The sequence below is a fragment of the Eubalaena glacialis genome, chromosome 17, assembly GCF_028564815.1.
Source record: "Eubalaena glacialis isolate mEubGla1 chromosome 17, mEubGla1.1.hap2.+ XY, whole genome shotgun sequence".
Classification (NCBI taxonomy): domain Eukaryota; kingdom Metazoa; phylum Chordata; class Mammalia; order Artiodactyla; family Balaenidae; genus Eubalaena; species Eubalaena glacialis.
In genome coordinates this window covers 32,216,400-32,240,033 of record NC_083732.1, presented here as the reverse complement: position 1 = coordinate 32,240,033, position 23,634 = coordinate 32,216,400, and the positions used below count along the sequence as shown (strand labels likewise).

General features: G+C 34.4%; 1 protein-coding gene across 2 annotated transcripts in view; it reads left to right on the top strand.

Annotated features, from left to right (window-relative positions):
• The window catches only part of MMP16 (matrix metallopeptidase 16), a 340,314-nt gene that overhangs the window by 58,478 nt on the left and 258,202 nt on the right, over positions 1-23,634 (top strand). Inside the window, exon 1 of one of the 2 annotated variants that reach the window (XM_061171289.1) lies at positions 10,862-10,934. The exons of the other annotated variant lie outside the window; for it this stretch is intronic. Coding sequence (XP_061027272.1) covers positions 10,932-10,934 — 3 coding nt within the window. The 5' untranslated portion in view covers positions 10,862-10,931. Of the gene's footprint in view, positions 1-10,861; positions 10,935-23,634 lie in introns of those variants that run through there. 2 annotated transcript variants of the gene reach the window in all.

The window sequence follows — 23,634 nt, the reverse complement described above, 5'->3', positions numbered from 1 at the left end:
TTGATCTATATTTCTATTTCTGTGCTAGTACCATACTATCTTCATTATTGTAGCTTTGTAGTATAGTCTGAAGTCAGGGAGCCTGATTCTTCCAGCTCCATTTTTCTTTCTTAAGATTGCTTTGGCTATTCGGGGTCTTTTGTGTTTCCATACAAATTGTGAAATTTTTTGTTCTAGTTCTGTGAAAAATGCCAGTGGTAGTTTGATAGGGATTGCATTGAATCTGTAAATTGCCTTGGGTAGTATAGTCATTTTCACAATGTTGATTCTTCCAATCCAAGAACATGATATATCTCTCCATCTATTTGTATTATCTTTAATTTCTTTTATTAATGTCTCATAGTTTTCTGCATACAGGTTTTTTGTCTCATTAAGTAGGTTTATTCCTACGTATTTTATTCTTTTTTTTGCAATGGTAAATGGAAGTGTTTCCTTAATTTCTCTTTCAGATTTTTCATCATTAGTGTATAGAATGCAAGAGATTTCTGTGCATTAATTTTGTATCCTGCTACTTTTCCAAATTCATTGATTAGCTCTAGTAGTTTTCTGGTAGCATCTTTAGGATGCTCTATGTATAGTATCATGTCATCTGCAAACTGTGACAGCTTTACTTCTTCTTTTCTGATATAGATTCCTTTTATTTCTTTTTCTTCTCTAATTGCTGTGGCTAAAACTTCCAAAACTATGTTGAATAATAGTGGTGAGAGTGGGCAACCTTGTCTTGTTCCTGATCTTAGTGGAAATGGTTTCAGTTTTTCACCATTGAGGATGATGTTGGCTGTGGGTTAGTCAAATCTGGCCTGTATTATGTTGAGGTAAGTTCCCTTTATGCCTACTTTCTGGAGAGTTTTTATCATAAATGGGTATTGAATTTTGTGAAAAGCTTTTTCTGTATCTATTGACATGATCATATGGTTTTTATTCTTCAATTTGTTAATATGGTGTATCACATTGATTGATTTGCATATATTGAAGAATCCTTGCATTCCTGGGATAAACCCCACTTGATCATGGTGTATGATCCTTTTAATGTGCTGTTGGATTCTGTTTGCTAGTATTTTGCTGAGGATTTTTGCATCTATGTTCATCAGTGATATTGGTCTGTAGTTTTCTTTCTTTGTGACATCTTTGTCTGGTTTTGGTATCAGGGTGATGGTGGCCTCCTAGAATGAGTTTAGGAGTGTTCCTCCCTCAGAGCAGAGAGTCTTGATTCTCACAATTGATTTCCTATATTTGTAATTTATGTAGAAGTGTGGTAGCAAAGATAGTGGTGTATAAGCACTCCTCTTGAATCAAAAACTTCAGCTTACTCCAAAATTGCCAATTACCTGAAAAGAAGGTTTTAAAAACAAGGATTTTAAAATGCTTGCAAAGCCCAAAGAAACTCAGAAATCTATAAAGGAAACAACCAATGGCCTATAAAACTGGCACTGTATTGATGGAAACCAACAAGCCTGAACATGCAGATTCTGCTGAGCAGTAAGCAGTTCTTCTTCCAGCAAGGAGCCTCAAGGTGTGTACTTTCTGCCTAATGGATGCAGAAACAGTAGAGAGAAAGTGGGTGGATCAACCTCTGTATCTGCTGAAGTTCCAGAAAAATGCTTTAGAATTTTATGAAGTGTAATATTGATAGACAGTCTATATTACCATGCCAAGGTCATAGAAAGCCTTGAGAATCAAATAAAATTCAAACACAGTCTGCAAAAAGGAAATCTTTTAAAAAATACTTATCTTTTCTACCTTTAATAAGTGTGGACATATTTTTGTTTCTTTAGTCAAGCCTATCATGTGGCTCTACCCTGAAAAATATCTGGCAGTCTTCTTTAGAGCTAAATTCAAGTAAATTTTACTATTTACTAAGAAGTTTATAGCTTTTATGTTTCCCATGTCTACCTTTTCTCTAATAACAATACATCTCACTGCTGCACATAGCCTTGAGTGTTTATGTTTTATAATTTCATTTGTTTGTTTCTGAGTTTTGGTGAGAGTGGAGCTTTAGCTTGAATTGACCAGAATTCAACTATCACTTTATTCCTGAGCATTGAAACACTCTTGTTTTGTCCCTGTGCTAGGCACTGGGATACACAAAAAGGAGACATAGTCCTTTGTCTTAAGGAACTCAGTCTTTAGAGGTTACTTACTTACTACCTAAGTAATCTTGGCCAGGTTACTTTCTGAATCTTCAATTATTTTTAACCCGATATGTTTGCTTTGGGGATTAAATAATATAAAGTGTGTATCATGCTAGGTGTAGTGCTCAGTGCATAGGATACACTCAGTAAATATTATTCTTCTTCTTCCATTGTGGATTATTATATGGCATATATATATATATGTGGTGTGTATATATATATATATATAAAATGGAAAGTGCTTTTACACATATATATATATATATATATATATATAAAATGGAAAGTGCTTTGAGTTACTTCTCTAGTATTAGAGATGGGTGATGATTCATGATCTCCTTTGCGTGATATATTTTTGCCCGATGATTGGTAGAGAGTCTGAATTGGAGAAGGAGTCTTAATTGAATGGCTGGATGGAAAATATATCCTGACTAGTGAAGTAGAGAGAGAAGTATTGATTATATTATCAAGTACAGCAGTGAAAAATGAGTGGTAGGACAGGAGTTCAGGGGATTGTAGTTTAGAGATATAGTTCAGTTTTAAATTGCAGAGGGTTTTTTTTCCTTCATAAAACTGGGCTGTTGAATATATAATAAAATGTTTTTTCTCTGGGATGGATATTACGACTGTCCATGTGAAATAATATTTGAATCAAAGATGGCATATTTGTCTGCTAAATGCTTTCTAATCTTCATAAACTAAATACCAAAGTTAGGAAAGGTCCAACCCATTGTGAGTAACTATCTAAAAGTAGATCATGGTAAAACAATTTTTTGTAGTGATGCCCTTGACACATAGGGGAATGACTAAATTAGGACCAGTATGTTCTGCTTAATAAAGCTGGGAAATTTGTACTATGTTTGAGGCATATTTCAACAAAAAGGGTTAAATACTGTCAGCATTTTCCTATGACAGTCTGGACTGAAATGAGCTGTTAGGGTTTTTGAGTATGAGGTGCTTCTTGAAGTGCATTCATTATCTGAGATCACTAATGTAAAAATTAGCCATTTAATATTTGGAAGCTATATATGACTTAAAACAATTATTCCCTTCAAATTGGAATAATTTATTCTTAAGGCACTTATATTCTGAAGTCTGATAGCCAATTGTTAAAGTACCTGTTAACTGAGGAACATGACAGAATTCATTAATGAAACATGAGGATTGTTTGTTTTTATAGTTACATTTATACTTTATATATGCTTTGTATATGCTTTATATATGTTTTTTCCTAATTTTTAATCTATACTAAAGTTGCTAAATCTCATGTGATTGTCATTGTTTGAAATGTTTTTTATTTTCACTAATAGTTTGGTCTTGTTTAATCGGCTTTCCTTCTTGGCAGAAGTAGAAGAGATCTGTCTTTTGGATATTATTTGTAAATGGATTAAGTCATTTAAGATGTTAGACTATGGAGAGATGATATCCTGAATGCTCTGTTGGAGTTGTATACAGTAGAAAAATTAAACATATACTTATTTTAGCTACCTATTCAGAGATTCAATAACTAACTCTAGAAATCAGAAAAAATACAAACCTTTTGGTGAAAAAGTAAGATGATTTGATGATGTCTAAGAGAGTCAAGGAAAATAGGTCTTTTACCTTCATTATGTTTTAATTTGTTATTTTATTTTGCAAAAACAAACCTACATTCATTAATTATTAGTGTTTTTTGAAATATTTCCTATGAGCATACAGATAAGAAATTGTACTCTTTTTTATGAAAAAACAATAGAACAATATTATAGAAATATAGAAAAGTAGAACAAAGGTGAAAAAATGAAACATAATTTTTATCACATCCAGTATTCTTAATGGTCTGGTTTTTTTCAATTATATAATTGTGGGCCTGTTTTTTCTACTCCCTAATAGTATAGACTTTTTCCATACGTAGCTTTTCACTTCACTTGGTCAACTAAGTTAAACTAATGCTTTCTACCGTTAGTAGTAGCAACAAGTAAAGTTTTTTTAATTATTATCTTATTTTTTATTGATTTTTTGGATGCAGAGCAAGGAGCCAACAATTTAGCTACTTATGAGATTATGACTTATTCACATCAGTTTACCAGAATGACTGAACTCTTAAGGAATCCAGCTTCGAGTCAGATTGTTTCTGGTCTCACTGACAAATAATGATGGGGAAAGTGGGATGCTCATTAGTAGCTGGAGCTGAAGGATAGGATCAACCTGGACCGTGAGCATTTGTATCTCTTCCTAAAATAATCTTCCTAATAATCAGTATTCTTCTTGTCTGCATAGTTTTTAATGCAATCAATGTTACATTTTAACATAACTATAATCCTAATTGTTAGGATCTCTCTGTACACTTCATTTTTTCTGCAACTTTTAATTATTTGTCTAGGATTTGGAGGATTCATTCTGCAAAATACTATTATTATTTCAGATTGTGGTAGATTTTACTATCAGTAGAGGTGTAGCAATATAGGGATAGGGATGTAGCAGTATAAAATGCCTTAAATTGTATACAAACTACATCATTACCAGTATACAAACATTATCATTTTCATTTTTGTTTTTCTAATATAATACTCCCATTAATATTTGGTCTAATATGCTCTATTCTCTTTGAGACTTTTCTGATGAAAACTCATCCAGTTTCCTAGCTTAAACTATTTTTTTCCTAAAGCTGTAATTTTGGTTTGGCATAAAGTATCCAGGTAGTTACAGAGATGTTATAATGTAGATAGCATCCAGCTCTGGTTCCCTAAAGGTCCTGCCTCTGGAGTTAGACAGACATGGGTTGAAACAATTCACCTACTAGACAAGGCACTCATCTCTTTGTGTCACAGAGACTTCATTTTCTTCATCTGTAACATGGAGATGATGACTGGTGAAAGGAGGAAAGTAAGGGAGGGAAGTAGGAGGCATGCTTCGCATGCTGTCACCACATGAAGTTCTTTGGACTTTTATGGTGGTTCTAAAATTCTCATGTTGTTCTAAATGGGAAATGAAATCTCTGAATCATGGCTATGAAATTTATATGTTAGATGTAACTCAATCAAATATTTTGACTTCAAATTATTTTCTATCATTAGTAGTTTTCTATTTTTTTCTTTTTCTGCAGTATTACAACTTTTATACTATGCCTCCTCTCTATAAAAGGAAGTGACAAGTTTCTAAGTTGTTGAGATAGGAGAACAATGGTAACATGATTCATTTTGCCCAGTTCAGAAATTAAAAAACATTTTTGGAGTTATAAGCCTTTACTCTTTTATCTTATTGTAAACAGTTATTTAACACTTACTGTGCACCAGGTAGTGTGGAAATCACAGGATAAAATTTTGCTCAAAAGGCATACTTTTCATAAATAAGGTTCTATTTAGTCTTGCTTTTTTTTAGTGATTTCCTTTGTTTTAGAACAAAAGGCTACTAAGGAAGGCGAGACTTAGGAAAAGGGAATGAGGGCTTAGGCAAAGAGTAATCTTTTAAGTTGGGGAGAGGCCTGATGTGATGTTAGACAGAAATTAGTATGCCTTATAGCTGACTCACTGGAAACTCACTTTGGTAAGCTAGTCATAATTTTTGAAATTGGAAACCTATTTTAGCTACTGATGTTAAGTGTAGGCAATCATCATTCATAAAGGCAGGCAAGAAAGGAAATTATATACTACCCTAGCAGAGGTGTTAGCACAGGCAGCTTGGACAGAGCAATGGGGAGGAAGATGTGAAGTAAGTCCTGAGCAAGAGACACATCATTGAACTGCGACTCACCTAGATACAGGCAGTGAAGTTAAGTCCTCTTCCAATGTGCTTGACTCTTCCTCACCATCAGCCTACACTTCTATTCCTAGAAAATATGTTTCTTTCAGAGAGCTGAGAAGTACCTTTACAGATGCCAATATAGTATTCTATTTAAATATAAATTTTATTAAGACAAGATTCACGTGTTGTTTCTTTTTGTATCACCTTTAATAAGAGAGAGAGACTCAGTGTGTCCCATAGGGAGTGCAGTCTGTAAATATTTATAAAAATGAAATGGCAGGGTATTTGTTCATTTAGTCAGTTTAACAAATATTTATTCAATGCATGTTATGAGTTAAGCATTGTTCTTAATGTTTGTTATGCGTTCATGGTTGAAGAAACAACTCCTGGGCTCATGGAGTTTATGTTTTAGTGAAATTCATAGCAATAAATTATAAATAAAATTAGAACAAGCTTTACTGTAAGAGATATTAAGCCCCATAAATGGTAGATCCCTTAGAGGGCATTAATCCATCTAGAAATATTCAGTATTTACTAGGTGCATGAAATATGCCAATGTCAGTCAAAAGTAATCATAAAATATACTTAACTTTTCATTTGTTTGTATTTCTGTTTCCCTGTTAGCTACACTTTTTGCACATACATCAAAATTCTGCACAGACATGACCTATAGTAACTCTTCTTTACTGTTGGAAGGTGACTCCTTCCTCTGTTCTCTTCCTTATGCAGGTTTCTAGAGAGCATTGTCCACAGGTATTTACTATTATGTATACATGGATATCTTCCTAAGACATTCTGGACTATTTAAGAGCAAGGACTATTTGTGTGTTTGTTGAATGAATGTAGGTCCTTAAGTTTAAATGAAACCAACTTTTCTAAGAGTAGATTAACTGGATCAATTGAAATAAAATCAAATTCAGCTTCATTAAGTGTTTCAAGAAGTGCTATTAAGAGGATGCAAGGTGACAACTAGTTGTAAAATTTAAGAAAATTAAATTATTGAACTTAAAGTAAAAGAAGGTGAGAAAAGACATTGTAGTGAAAGCAGTGGCCATTCTTATTTGGGGTAGAACAAAAGAAATTCAGCAGAATTGTAATGAATCTATGGTTCTTGTTTTGAAAACTGTCATATTATTATGTTCAGAATTGCTTAAATAGGTTCTGAAACAAAGGTAGAAAAATACACTTAGCTATGGTGACCTAACATAAACTTCTTGCAAGAAAAGCAGGTCATAAGATGTCGACATTTTTTATTTCTGCTAGGGATGTTATATGCTGGTGACCCCAAGTTAGGAGTGTGTGTTGCCGCCCTTCTGATGGGGAAGAGATGATGTGTGTGTGTGTTTGTGTGTGTGTGTGTGTTTGTGTGATGGGGTGATTATGGAAGGATGGAGTGGGAAAGGAGAAAGGAAGAAAGCAAGATGATGATAAAGTGATGCATACATGCTTACTTCAGTAGTTGGTATTTCTTCTCAGAAAAAGCCATAAGAATTAGCTATAAAAGAAACTTGGCCTGTTTCTTTTCTGAGTGTAAGCTGGTGCTTAGTCCCAGACAGGAAATCAAGCACTCAGAGATGTATACAGGGTAGAGGAGAAGGGGTATTGAGGCCAGCAGTGCGGCATCACCTTGTGCTGGCTGAATCCAGCCCTGGTTTCAGTAGGTATGATTTCCTGCTTGTGTGGGAAAAGCCAATAAAGGCTCCAAAGCCCTAGAATACTGAATGGCTTCAAGAACAAAAAAGAAAGCAGCTCAGAGCAGTTTTTGATAGTAGTGGGTGTTCAAACTCTTTGTATTTATTTAGATCTTATCTAATATGTTATATTTTACTAAAGTTAAAAAATAATATTTTTCATTAACTTACATGTGGTTGTTTTCATTTATATGCTAGAGTACATGTTCAAAATGTGGTTGCTTCCAAAGTCTATTATGTTATGATTGACATCTAGGATGTTTTCCTACAAGTAGAAGGCTTTCACAATTGGTCTATTAAACATGCTTCCACAAAAAGGAATTCATATGTTGGGAGGAAAGTTTTCCATGGATCAAGCACTGTTAATTTTGGGAAACACTTGCCAAGTTCTTTGTGTATATTTTAAAAGATGATTGATCCTAATTAATCACAAATACTTTGACTCCTTCAGTTAAGGAGGAAAACAAATTATGCTTCAAGGCTTTTTCATCCTTTAAACAATTTTTGTTATTCTACACAAAAATGTTTATTGGGTAGAAGAAAATCATAATAAAAATAACACTTGTCTCACAATCAAGAGACCTTGGTTTCTATCTTAGGTTCTTTAGCTGTATAACAATGGGCACAACACAGTTTTCTTGTCTGTGAAATGAGAGTTTTTCGAGCTAGAATAGTTGACATCTAGGTCTTTTGAGCTCTAAAATACTAGTTCCATTAGAGTAGCCATAGACAAGTCTTTTGAGAATATTAAATAAATGTTAAATATTATTGGCAGAAATTTTTGCAAAGGATTTCTCTGGAAATAAAACTAAGATTGGGGCCAAATGGAAGAAACTGACCCAATTTCTGCAACCTAGAACTACTAAACCAGTTCAGTGAATGGATGGACTCTTCCAGGGACTTTTTGCTGTCTCAAAATTACTCTGAATCATGATAGATTTGACTCCAGAAACTTTTGGCAAACTTTTAAGGACACAGCATGAGTCAAGACTACTGTTCACCAACAGTAAACCTTTGTGTTTCTTTGTTTTTATAGGAACCTCAGGGAAGCAGCATTGTAGCAGCAGAGGAAAGCCTGAATTTGGTCAGAAAAATGGGAAGATGCTATTTCTTTAAGCATGTTATTCTCATTGCACTTCTTGCCTTCATTTATTATTTGAAGGGAAATGTGCATTAGTATCTCTGTCACTTTAGGGGCAGGCTTGACATCAGAAAGGAAAGGATACTGATTTGAAATTTGTTAAACAGCATGAAAGCTCTGTTTTTGTATTTGATTTCAACAATAACAGTGAAACCACAAAAATGGTAGTTAAATATAGCTGTCCCCAAGGATTATCAACTTTATTTCAAAGGCCCTTTTTATGCTTGATTGAGTGTTCTTTAAATTTTAACTTTAGACTTAGCTGTTTTCAATAACTCCAGCCTTCTATAATCTTTTAACAGCCTAGCGTTATTCAAGGAAAAAAAATCTTTAGAATGAGCTTCATATCACTATCTTCTTTAAGTTTTATTCTGTTCTTGAATCCCACAAGTCATTTTCAAGTTGTTAAAAGCAATAACACAAATTGAGACTAAACCAAAATGTAGTTCTTTTATGTACTCACTTTCTGGGATAGTCTTCAAATTTTAGTTTTAGTTCCTATCCTGAAAGAGGTCAACAATTCAACAAACATTTATGGAAGTTCTACTACTTGCTGAAGCTCTATTATGCTCTGGGGATAAGTAGATGCTTAAGCCATGTGCCCACCCTGGGGGAATATTTGAGTACCTGTGGAGTTTTTCACAAAAAGAGATTATTTTAAAATGATGGGGTAAGTGACAAAGGTTCTTTTTTTGACCAAACTTTAGTCAGGCTCCTGAACCTTCTCCTGGACCCATCTGTCACTTCCTTGTACAATTTAGTTTTGACATGAACCTTGCTAAGTCAGTTTAATCAGAACTTCACCCCCTGCCACCCTATCTGATCAGGTCACCTATCCTTTACCATCTTTCAAGTAATGTCTGATCACTCTGGCTTGTCTTCAGTAAGAATCCTGTTAGGTTGGTTTAGCCAGAACCCCTCTGCCCCTTACCCTTGACGGTTTCTCTTAGTAATTTTCTGTCCACTGACTCGCACTCTGCTTCTTGGCTCTTGCCACTTGCCCATGGTGTATTTGGAATTGAGTCCAGTTCTATACTAAGTTCTCTTACCCGTTATTGCAATAGTCCTGAATAAAATTTGTTTTTAACTGCTTTAACTACTGTCCAGTTCTGGTTTTTCTTTGACAGTTATGGTGCTGCAACTTTAATAGGATCAGATTCATCATTGGACCCCCAGACCACTCACCCAGGACCCTAAGTTGCATCTTTGAAGCCTTTGTTTTTACTGCTGACTGATTGATCGGGGATCCATTGGTGAGTCTGACTCCTAAACCAGTGTTCCGGACAAACATCTGTTGGAGCTGGTAGGGACAGATTTTGATTTTTAAGATTCTAAGTGTACACTAAAAGCTGGGTTAGAATCCCAGATAAACAGAGGCTGGATTAGATTCTTAGGCTTCTCCACTTGTAAGAGGCTATTCTCTAGAAGGAACAGAAGCTGTGTTAGAATTATTGTTTTACTCTGATGCTTTTGCAAAAGTGCTTTACCTAAGAAGAGACTCATGCAAAGGACTATAACAAGTACAGATTTCTAATAATACTACTGAACTGAGTAAAAATTTCCAGAACTCTAATGGAAAAACTGGATTAATAAAACTGCCATCCCAAGAGCAAGCAAACCAGGTATCAAATAAACATGGAACTAAATAAACTGATGAGGATGATTATAATTTTATGGCTCTTTATTTGAAATATTGCTGTTTCTTGATTATTTTCCAGATTTAAGAAAACTTTTTATTTTCTTCTCTTAAGCTATCTATAACTGATAGCAATTTGGTAAATATACCTTTGTAAACAGAACTTAAACAATTTATCTTTTTCTCCTTATCTGATCCTTCCAGAATTTAGCAACTTTTAATGAGTATTCTTATTTTCAAGGAAATATATTTTTTACATAAGTTCAATAAGAATCTGTTCTCTGGAACAGATTCACAATTGGAAACATTGTGAACAGCTCACAATTGGAAACATTGATGATTTTGCCAAGACTTTAACTGGAATGTCATATTTGAGAAAGGTGTGCGTATAATCAAAGGTGACAGCTTTGAGGACCTATGGTTGATTTTATGGAGTCAATAAAGTCTCCCTTCAGAAAAACGATCTGGTGTTTTGCTTCTAGGGTTCCTGGCTTTTTAAGTTAGTAAGGAAAGTCACTTTTTTTTAGGACCAGGAACCTCAGGATATTTTGGGGACCTGGAGAAGGAAGGAATTCACTCAAACATACAGGTATTGCAGTAGAACTCTGATGGTGAGTCTTTGGCTTGGCTTCCTACCCTCAAGAGGCTTTTAAACGTCTAATCTGAGATTGCTTATGAAAATTTCCAGCAGAACAAATTCAAAAGACCTATGTTGTCAATCTCTATTCTTGCTGCAGTTATGTAAATAACCAGGCCAAGTTTAATGAAAATAGACTTATTTTGCAAACAAATTAACCTTACTTTGACTGTCTTTGATAGAAATGGTGGTGATTGTAGAGGGAAAAATTGTTTTAGTGGAAAACTATGGCACACTCTAGTGGATATTAAATTCTAGTCCTGTTCATTGTCGTTAAGGCTTCATTATCTATCCCACAAACTGAACTGGATCATGAATTTTTCTAGTTTCCTCTAATATCTGGCTACAACTATCCAAATTAATGTTTCTAATTTTTCTCCCTTCTGACTTGGAATCATTGAGAACTAAAATTATCTTTTCCCAAAGCCCTGAAAGCTGAAGCTGGATGACTTGATATAAACTTTAAGGAAATCAACATAACAGATCATGTGTGGGCAACCTCATGCCTGCTGCTGTGAGTTCAGAAGGTTCACTGGAACACCTCATGCCAACACTAGAGCATTCAAACTGCAAACCAGGAATTCCACTGGATTGCCAGTGCTGCCCTCACTCCACCATCTAATGATACTTCAAGTTCATCATCTAGAAATCTTCCTGACTGGCTGCCCACTGAATTCAGAAACTGGATTTTTAACTATTAATCTCAGTTTTTCCTTTATTTTCATGGAAACTCCATTAAATGACCGGCTGCTAGCACCATCTAGCAAATTCTCTCTACTACCAGTTCCCAACAGATGATTCAACTGATCCTTAATGAATAAAAGATAATCTGATGAGAAATGGACCTATAATGTTCAAAAGAAAGAAGAATGTCCCTTCTTCCCTTGAACAAGAAATGGGACTGACAAAGATTCTTTGTTTGATCACCCTTGCTTGTCTTTAGCAAGAATTCTATTAGGTCAGTTTAGCTCAGAACCCCCTTACCCCTGATGCTGCCTGTTTGTAATTTTTCATTTACTGAATAACCACACCCCCCACCCCCACCACCCTACTCCTTGGCTATATATTCTCACTTACCTATGCTGCATTTGGAATCAAGTTCTGTTTTTCCTATTGTAAGAGTCCTGAAAAAATTGTTTTACTGCTTTAACTACTGTCCAAATCTGTTTCTTCTTTGACATAAGTGAGAAGGTAAAGGTAGGACTGGGAATTCAAAATTCAGAAATCAAGGAACTATATTCCTCTGGGTCACTGCCTAAATTGATATATCTGGAAATGTCTTCCCACCTTCCCAGGCACTGGTAGCCCTCAGAAGAATTTTTCCCTTGCATCAAGACCTTTTCACACTGGTGCCTAAGTCCCTGCTCCTGTACTCTGCTCCTAAATCTCTACCCCAGGGGCTCCTGAAACTGCTTCTTCAGATGTTGAACTCTTGTCCATAGAGCAGTTGCTATATTGGATGACCATGGGCATCAGGGACAGTGACTAATACAGCTCACTGTCAGGGGGGACTTGTGAGGGCAAAGATCACTCCTGGGCACTGAGGATCTTCAGTATTACCAACAGCAGCATCTTTTTGCTTCTATTTCTGTGTGGTGGTGCTGGTTAGTGACCAATATTTAGAACTGTGAGTGTGGGTTAGATTCAAGAACAAGTTTATTATATTCTAAGTGTCTTGGAACTTCTCTTCCTAGAGTGGGAAAGAGGTCAGAATCCTACCCCAGACAAAGCTTTATTTAAAAGAGAAAACAAAGCATTAGGTTACATGACCACATATATAAATTATTTAACAATTAGATTTTGTTATGGAAAATATATTTGACCATTCAAATTTTGATTTTGGAAAGAAAGAATATTAGCACATTTATTTAGGTGAAAAGATTGATTCTTGTTAGACACAGGCTAATTGTAAATTAATAAAATTGTTTTTACAAATACAAACATAGTAACTTTGTTAGGTCCTGTCTTTGATGAAGAAAATGATAGAAGAATTTTGTCCTTATTTTTAAGTATTTAGAACATTATTGATTATAAGTTTGGCTTAGAAAATATTTAACTATACAAGATAGAATTGGTGAAGGAAGAATAAATGGGTTAAAAATACTGCCCAGAAAAATCACAAGCTGAAAACGGAGATGAGTTGTTTTAATAAGATCAGGGACACCAGGTGCAGAGACATTACAAAGATAAGCTGGGACAACCTTGAGGTTCAGCCAAGTGGAGAGATAAGAATGACCTCTGGATAAATGAAAAGATAGAGTAGGAGAAAATGAAACTAGCATCTGCTGAGAAGTTCCTTAAAGCTATGACTACAGAAATGGGAATCTAAATGATTGGATTCCACCGTATTCAAAAATGGACTGCCCATGCTGTACGCTTTACTGGTGGAAAAATTAGACTCTTGCTCAACTATTCATTAGTGCGTATGAGTGTGGGAGTGTTCTGTGTTTGATGCACGTATATAAAAAGATTTTAAAAAATTAACCCTTCTCTTTTCTGCTCATCTTTTGGCAAATAAGCATGTGTTATTTTTAACTCAAGTGTGTCAAGTCTTTATTTACAATGAATGCTGTTCAAGGCAACTCTGTTTTATTAGAGGAAGGCTTTGCTTTTAGGTTTGAAAACCCTTTATTGGTTCAAAGTCAGCCTCTACTAGTGATCCAGGATCTCGGAGAAGCTCTGTTTTCTAACTGTAACTTAGGATGTGTGTGTGTGTGTGTGCGAATTCTTTCCCTGTTTTTTTTTTTTTTTTAATTTTATTTTAGAGTAAATTTAGATTTACAGAGAAGTCATGATGATAATACAGACATTTCCCGTACTCTCCAGAACAAGTTTACCCTATTATTAACATCTTACATTAGTATGGTACATTTGTCACAATTAATGGCCCAAGATCTATACCCTGTTATTAACTAAAGTCCACACTTTATTTAGATTTATTTAGTTTATCTGTTGTCCATTTTTTGTTCCAAGATCCCATTCAGGACACCACATTCCATTTAGTTGTCATATCTCCTTATGCTCATCTCTGCTGTGATGACAGTTTCTTAGATTTCCCTTGTTCTTGATGACCTTGACAGTTTTGAGGAATATCAGTCAGATGCTTTTGTAGAATGTCCCTTAACTGATATTTGTCTAATGTTTTTCTCATGATTAGTCTAGTATTATGGGTTTTAAGAGGAAGACTACAGTGGAAAAGTACCATGTTCATCACACCATATCAAGAGTACATGCTATCAACATATCACTGTTGTTAATTTTGTTCATTTGACTGAGGTTCTGCACTATAAGATTGCTCTTTTTCCCCCCTTTCCATATTGTACTCTTTGGAAAGAAATCACTATGCATAGCCCACATTTAAGAAGGGTGGAATTATATTCTACCTCCAGGAGAATAACTATTTTATGAGGGAGATTGTGACAACTAAATGCATATAAATATATATATAAAACTAAGTGTATACAAAAGCCTTGGAAAACATACAGTACTATTTAAATAAATATTATTAATGATAATCATCACAGTAAGAGTGTCAAATACATGCTAGATGTGCTGTTAACCAGCATCTCTGCAAGTCATTGACAACTAAATTATAAAGTTGAAGGAAGAGATGAAGAGAAAGAAAATACTATTTTAATTAAGGAAACAACAGTCTTCCTAAATAATTGTTCTATCAGAATTTTCATTTCCACTGTTACCAAGTGTTCTGAACTAGTTCACAGAGACGTGCTCACTTATTTTTCAAATCTACTACCTAGTTAGCACATGATTTTTCAAATCCGTTTGACTTTAGCCAGATAAATCAAGTTATCTAATTTGCATTATACTTTTACATACCAAACTTTTATAGACTCTCCCTTTACAATCAGTCAATTTTTCAGTGTGAACTAGAGTGATACAGAAATACAGAAAAGTACAACCCAACTATGATGTTATTTTAGATGTGCCCATTGGATCTGAAAAACAGAATAGGAATTAAAAACAACTCTTACACAGCAAGAATGAGTGACTGCAGCCATCTATAGGTGTGTGTATGTATGTGTGTGTGTGTGTGTGTATATATATATATATATATATATATGTGTGTGTGTGTGTGTGTGTGTGTGTGTGTGTGTGTGTGTGTATCTCCTGAAACTTCAGTCTTGAGTAAATATCCTTCAAGAAAATTTCTTTTCAGTGGACAAGTATACTCAATGTTCATTCAACAAAAACTACAAAAAATATTATAATAAGACAGTCACATTTGTAATTCATTTTGCCAGAAAAGTACTGGTAATATCTTTAAGGGTAAAAAATGCAATGAATAGAAAACACAAAAATAAAAGTTAAAACTTTAAGTTGTCAATACCTAGAAATGGAAGTTGGCTAAACTAGACACTTAATACATTTATAGATATTTACATGAAATATAGAAAACAAAGCTTGTGTTTTTAATCATTTTTTACACAGAAATATAGGTATTAAATTGCCAGTAAAAATCAATGGTACATATTATTTTTCAAATGTTTTAGTTCAGAGACTTCCAGCAACTAACATAGAGCCTAGGAATTAGAAGTTTGCAATAGAGCCATGATTGGTTTGGAATTTCGAGACCAATGGAGAATTCCTTAAACTAAGGGTATTATTCAATCCCTATGCAATATTTCAACTTTAGAGGAACCAAAAGGTAGTATAAACACAGATTTGGATTTGTATCCCAACTGATTCATTTATTATCTGTGTGACTTTCAACAAGTCACTTAGCCATCCTGTACCTGTTTTATATGTTTAGAGGTGCAAAGATGGTGTTTGTGAAGAGACAAGTACAGAGCAGGTGTTCAATGAAGATAAGTGATTATTGAAAGTTATGTTTGTTACTGACCTCTAGTAGGTGATTGCTGCTTCATATATCTTCTTTTGAGATCAAAAGTAATAATAATGCTTTGTTTTTATTTTGAGAAATAAGTATTAAAATTTTCTGTATTTCTCAGGCTAGAAGTACACACAACACTCCTGGAAATTAATGTTACAATTGAGTAATCAATTATATAAATTTGACTGGGCTAAAGTATTAAAGCAGGATATTCTGAGAATTTTAAGTTCATTTAACTTTTATTATGCACTTAAAATGTTTCAGGTGTATAATTAAAAATACTGGAAAACAATGTGAAATATGGTTTAAATTCCTACAATTCTGTTAAATGTCAATCTTTTATCTGTTAAGAAGCAGGAAAATATTTGTTTCTAAAATTTTCTTAGTAAAAATGCCATTCAACTTCACTTTTACCTAGATCTTGATATTAGATTTTAGAACTTTATTTATTCCTTCTTAATGTTTGACAGAGCAGTGGTTTGTTTTTACGAAGCTGAGAAAATAGTTCAAAGAGGAAATAAAGTAAAATGCATTTGCTATTCAAAAGCTGAAAGTGTAGGCAATAATGAAAATCTTCCTATTAACTGTAGTGATTGAGAAATCAGTTAGAGAGCTGTAATTGTCCATTAAGATAATGAGCACCATGAGCTAGAAACAACATATGTGGAACAGGTGCTAGTACCAAGCACCATGGGAAAAATTGCAACTCTTAGTGGGTCATAAAAACTAGAGGAGTATAAAACTATGCCAAAAGAACTACAGACACTGAGGGCTACTTTAGTAGATTTCAGGGGCTTCTTAATGACAATCTTGTACATATTTAATATGAATTTTAAGAGAGAAAATATTTTCATTTTCAACTGGCTTTTTGCATATTTTATATTAAATTAGTTATCATTGATAATTTGCTCATTACTCTACAAAACGATCTGATTCAATAGTTGAGCTCCCTTTATGCTTTACCAAGGAAAAATAAGTTGGTTCTAAGGAAAAATAAGATCGTTCCAATTTGATACTACTATTAATTTCATTTTGGTTTCAAAATGAAATTAATAGTAGTATAACATTTAAAATTGTATCGTTTTTTATTTGAGGGTATGAAAAACTTGGAACTTTTTATCTTTTTAATATTAACATTCCAATAGAAAAATTATTTATTGTCTTCTATATGCTGGCATTGTTAACAGGTGCTTGGAATTTAAAATTAAGAAAGACATGATACCTATGCTCAGTCTATTAAAACAAACAGACTGTAATCTTGTGCAATATGTTCTATATAGCAGAGGTTTATACAGAGTTTTGCAAAGTTTCTGGCTAGGGAACTATTGATATTAATGATTTCTGAAGTTGGATCATGAAAATACAATAGAAATTTGTAAGACAGAAATGGAGCATTTGGGATGCTGAAAATGTATGTTTAGCCAAAATATTAAGATGTGAAATAATTTAGGAATGGAATAGGTGTCACTACAGCTACAGCATATTTTAAATGGTGGGGAAATAGTGGAAGCTGCTGATAGAAGGCAAAGTAAGTTGGTTACATAGATGAATGTTGCTTATACAACTAGACTATTAATGTGTGCAAATAGTGTCAAAATGAAAGAAGTAAAATATTTTAGGAACATTATACCTAATTTATTTAAGCACTTTAGTGCTTGTTGAAAAGCAAACAAAATCTTAAAATCTACTTTCTATCTGAGCTCACTTGCTTTGGAATATTAGAAATACACCTTGTTGGATAAAGACAAGTTCTCTCTTGCTCACTTTTCTCATAGATTATTCTTTTCTCTACTCTCACAACCTTACCTCAGACTTGTAGGGTTTCACAGCTACAAGCAGGAGTTCTTATTGCTTTTCCTTAAAGCTACAGTCTGGAGGAGATCTTGGCTGAGGAAGACCAAGGATAATACTCCAGAGAAATATTTGTCTGGCTGGGGGAAGGAAGTTCTCAGGTGTCAGTTAATATAATGTGGCTTCTATCCCTGAGTAAGTCCAAGTCAGAAGTCCCTCGTGACATAAGGATGTTGAGTGGGGAGGATACCCCAGGAGTCAGGAAGAGTAGGTGTTCTCGTTAAAGATTAGGAGATGCATCTCAAGGCGGGGGATATGATGTGAACATAATTGTAATATCTGAGTGGTCTTCACTACTTCTTCCTTGCATGTTTACTCTGCTTCAGTTCATCCATTCATTAGGCCTCTGCTGGACCTAAAGGCAAGTTACGAAGAACAATTCATGTTCTAGGCAGTCACTCAGCACTCCAGTGGAGTGCCTCTTTCTGATCAGTACCTATGATGTTCATTCTTGCCTCTCTGGCTTTCAAATGTGGCTTTTTCCTTAAATCAACCTCTGTCCCCATCAGACATAATTCTTTTCTGTCTACCCTCTCCCACCCCCAAAATTTCAAATGACATTTTGAACCTTGACTCTTCTATGTATCATGTGGTTTTATCTGCTTTTACACTTCGTGTCCACTTTTACCTCTGGGATGAGGGTTTCTGGTTCCAAGGATCACTGAGGAACTCTGAACTTTGATTCATCCCAGCCAGCTTGTGTTAGCGATAGGCTTTTAAAAAACAAAACAAAACAAAACAAAACAGGAGATCAAATATAAGATTTCTCCAAAATCATAACAAGCAGGATTTCAAATTAAATTTGATGAAACTACTATTTTAAGTCCTGTAGTAATTGTAACTGTATTGTGATTGGAAAACACACTAAAAGTTTATTTTTAACCATGTCCAACACAGCCCCTGCAAGAAAATTCTTTTCACCAACTTCTGCCTTGAGCACAGTTCCTTTTTCCAGTTCCCACACCAGGCAAGTCCTTCTCTGTGTGTTGTGATAAGCATATGTGTTAGAGATTATCATCCTCAGAGTCTGACAGTAAGAATACTGGAAGCACTGGAAACCATGGAGCTTAAACCAGGAGGTCCTGGGAATGAATGTTCTCCAGGAAAGAGGGAAAAGGGGCACCTGTGAGAAGGTGTGCCTTTGATGAAGACCTTAGCTTTTTTCACCTCTGGCTGTCTTCTACATCTCTGAAACTTTTCTTTACATTTTCTGTCTGTTTATTCATTCCTAATGCTTTCTGAGGACACTCCTTAATCTATACTGCCAGCTCACTAATTCATTCTTCAACCTGAACCATTCCACTCTTCAGTGTTGAGTTTATTATATCCACAACATATTTGTTCACCCACTATCTCCAGTTGTTTTCTTATTATATCTTTTTATGCCTGTTCAAATAACCTGCTGTATAGCACAGGGAACTCTACTCATAGCTCTGTGGTGACCTAAATGGGAAGGAAATCCAAAAAAGAGGGGATATATGTATACATATAGCTGATTCACTTTGCTGTACAGCAGAAACAACACAACATTGTAAAACAACTATACCCTAATAAAACATTCTCACATATTTGATGATATTTAATATATTTCTTCAAAATATTTATCCTGTCTGGATCCATTAATTCTGATTTATATGGTAGATGGTTTTGTACATTGTCTTTCTTTTACAGAGACTATGCTATAGGTGGGTGGAATCTCCAGAGATTATTAACTAATGAAACCTCAGCCTCAGTTTTTCTCCCAATCTTTAGGAATTGTGTGTGTGCATGCCACTTTGGTGCCTCTCTCCCCCTCCCCTATTCAATTCTAATTTAGTTTGTCTGACATGGGGCCCAAGCTTCAGTTTCTTCAAAGCTGCCTTGGTGAAGTCAATGTGCAGCCATGTTTAAGAACCTCAGAGCCCTGATCATTGTAGTGGGAAGGAAATGCTTGGGGATAGCTGGGTACCCCTACTCTGTAATATGTTCCATGCAGCCGGGAATGGCAATGAAGTGATTAGTGAGTGATCTGCCCTGAGCAATGTGAAGCAAAGGAAAAAACAATATACCCAAGCCCACACCACATCCATGATCCAGGACTTGCCTCTTCTCTGGACTGCTCCACCTAGAGTTGCCCTAGGGATTTCCCACTTTTTCTCATCAATTCTCATCAATCTCCCTCTCATTTGTGCACCCTCTCCTGGACTGGCAGGAAGTCATTCTTGTTAGGAACCACAAGGGTAAATTCTCTAGCTTGTTAGCCTTTCCCTGTGAACAATGGCAGAGAATTCACAGGAACAACCACTGTTATACAAGGTCAGACTCTTATGTATCATATATTTCCCTGATGGCTGGCACTTCTTTATACCCCCTCGATACTTTGTCATCTGTTACAATGATGACAATTTACATTACTTAAAAAGCTATAAAATTCTTAAAATGACAAGATTAAATATACTTTATAGTAGGAAATATATCTATTAAATATTTCTACTTGAAATATTCTGATATAGTTTTGTTGAGGATTTTTTAAAACATTATTTTAAAATGTCCTACTGTATTAAACACTGACTTCTGGATATATTTTAAACATTTTGTGAAGACTTAAGGTAATCATAGTGAATATTATTGACTGCCCCATTATGTTTTGCAGTTCTTGGAACTGTTCAATTGTTGTATTCTTCATTAGTTGGTTATTATTATTATTCCCTATGGCCTTCAGAAGAACTGCTTTCTCTGATTCTCTTTTTATTCTGTAATAGTTTAAATAAAGGGATATTCATTATGTTTAGAATCATATAAAAAGTAATACACTCAGAGTGAGACAGTTTTATGAACAAAATTCAATATAAAAATTTTTGAATTTTTTTTTCATTCTGGGAAACAATGTTTGACACATTTCTTGTTTTGAAATTATGTCCAGATAGTTGAATTTGCTGCATTTAAATAACCACTAGATGAGAGAGATGGTAACTCTAATTAAACAGTGTCACTTGTCTCCTGATATGATATTTTCCTTAAACAATAACAGACTTGAATTCCTCCCTTCATTCATAGCATGTAAGCATCCTTAAAAAAAAATCTAGAGCACATTACCAATTCCTGTAACAGATACTATGATGGTTCCATGAAACACATCCATAAGCATCTATTATCTTTTAAGGTGAAAGCTGGGCTGAATAGTGCTTATTGTTCAGTAGATTTTTATAGAATTGTCTTTATACACAGATGATATGTCACTAAACTGAAATTTTCTTTTCAGCTGTCTTGAGAGTTGATGTGAGATTGCTAGACAATCAGTCTTAAAGGTGACCAGATTGGCCACTCTGCTCATAATTTTACCTGTAACACAGAAGCACTCATATACTCTATTAGTCTATTTCTTAGGGGTGCTGTAGAAGAGATTTAAAGGTGCATGTTACTAAATTGGAAATAACCAAATTATTTGACAGATTCCATTTTCCAGATATAACAAGTGGTTCATAAAAACATTTGGCATACAATTTGACAAGTCATCTGAATGAAAAATATTAGAATATCAAATTTTTTCTTATAAATATGATCTCCAAATCAAAATCTAAATATCTTTATAATTTCCTCACTTTTTTTTAAATCAAGGCACTGTTATACTGAAATAAAGCAGGACCACTTCACCTAGGTACTTGATTAAAATAGGTCATTTCACCACTCTAATGTTTTCTGTAATGCATGGCTTGCACAGGAAAACTTATTCATGCTATGCAATATGATTTTTGTAATCATAACTTCCAATAGGGTAGAGCCCATGAGGAAAATAAAACATATTATTAAATATAAAATATATTCTCTTTGAAAATAGCCAGCCAAAATTTTGGCAAAGCAAATATAAGCACTATTTTAGTTAGAATGAAAATAGATTGCTGTATACAAGTGCGTATCAAAAAGATCTCTTAAAATGTAATCTGACTTTGAAATCCTTTACTTCATATGTTTCTTTAGAGGCAGCAAACTAGTAGAACAGAGGAGATTGAGAGTAGCAGCATAAAGTAATCCATTTCATAGGATCTTTACATATTTTTTCATAGACTGTGCAAACACTGACTATCACACTGACTTGAAAATATTGGATTATTTTCAAAGAGGTTTAAATAAATACTCAGGATAGGCCATCTTTTAAATAGGTTTAACCAATATTATTTCATCAGATCACTGGTTGTTCTTTTATTTGATATTTAACCTGCTACAAAATTAATTTTAGGTGACCGTATTGTCACGGTGCACTTTTTCTACTTAGAAAAGTTGGATTGAATTTTGTGTTTCCTGTTAGCTCTAGAATGTTTTATTAAAACCTGAATGTAATCAGTCTATTTTTGCCATGATTGATTGATTTTCTCCCATCTAAAAAGAGACCCCTATTAAATAAAAGTGGTAAAAGACACCATCTTCAGAGTACACTAAATAAATCAAAATTCTACAGTTGCTTATCTGATAAAAGAATGATTCTTCCCAGTCTTATTGGGTCCTTGGCCTTATTTTGGTGGAATCTGCTGAGAATCTTTTCTCCATCTCATGCAGATCTGGTCTCCTCTATTCCTCTTGTAATCTGTCTAGGGTAATCTCATAATATCTCAGCTGTTCTTTCTTCCTCTGAGGCAGTTTCAGTAGTAACACATTTCTCTTTGCCCTTACACAGGATCTGCCTGGGAGAGACTAGCTCACCTGTCAAAATACTGTAACTGTTGATTTCTAGCCCTGCCAGAGAGTACATGCATACTACTGCCAAACTCAGAGGGCCTGATATTTTAGGAACTCCTAAGGTCACCTACTTATACTATCCTTAATAGTGAGGAATAGCTTTTGTAGTTATTGGTTCTCTAGTGGAGTGGACCTTGTATGGTAAAAACTGTGATATGGGAACATAGGTATATAAATATATTTAACCAGAAGAATTTCCATTCTAATACTGGTGTATTGAGAGTCACACCTCTTAGGCATAATAGGCAAAAGAGGAAAGCTCCACACTGAGAAGAGAAAGGTCAAGTAAAACATATGGCAAATAAAAAATAAAGATTTTGCCTTAAGGCGCAGGGAAGAAAAATAAAGTGAAATTAAATCAGTCTGGGCCTTAAGCTTCACATTCCAGTGTATTGGTGTGGACAGAAAGGAGCTAAGAGATATTTCACTGGAGCTGAGGACATGTGTCTGGCCTGAGGTTTATTGATAGCCCTAGGAACATAAATCCCTGGGTATCGGGGAGACATCTAAGTAATATCTTATGAGACTGGAAAGATAATAATTGAGTAATAGCAGAAGGATTTTCAAATGTTTATGACATAATTTTGTTCATGTCTATGAAAGTCATGAAGTGAAAAGAGATGTTATAACAGAGTAGTTAAGAGGCAAGCCTTCTGAGTAGCGCTGCTTGTGTTCAAACTCTAGGTCTCTCTTTTACCAGCTGTGTGACTTTGGGCAGGTGATTTCACTTCTCTGTGTCTTGGTTTTCTTATGTTAGAATGTATAGCATAGGGCTTATGGTTAGGATCAGTTAAGTTAATGAATGTAAAGTACTTACAAGAGTGCCTGGTACATTAAAAAAAAAAAGATGCTTAATACATGTTAGCTAAAAAAACACTATTAGAGTAATTATGATATTATAATTATAATATGTTATAAAGGAAAGGGGAATTTGACCTGTTTTTATCATCTAGCCATGAACTACTCATCCCTAAGTAGTTTTCTGAACTCACTCTCAGAGTTTGATAAGGCTTTTATTTTCAGGCCCATTTCAGGTCACATTTAAGATCCTGTATTACATGTATTTTTTGTAAATTCACAAAATAATAGCAATTTCTTACACTTTTCTGTTTCCCAATTTATAACAGTTTTTTTTTTTTCAAGTAAATAAGGCAGATATACTCTACAGATGAGAAAAGTGAATCTGCCTAGAAGTTTGCATTTATGAACCTGTGATTTGATAGAATATAGTGCTGGCACAGGCCAAAGAAACATTTAT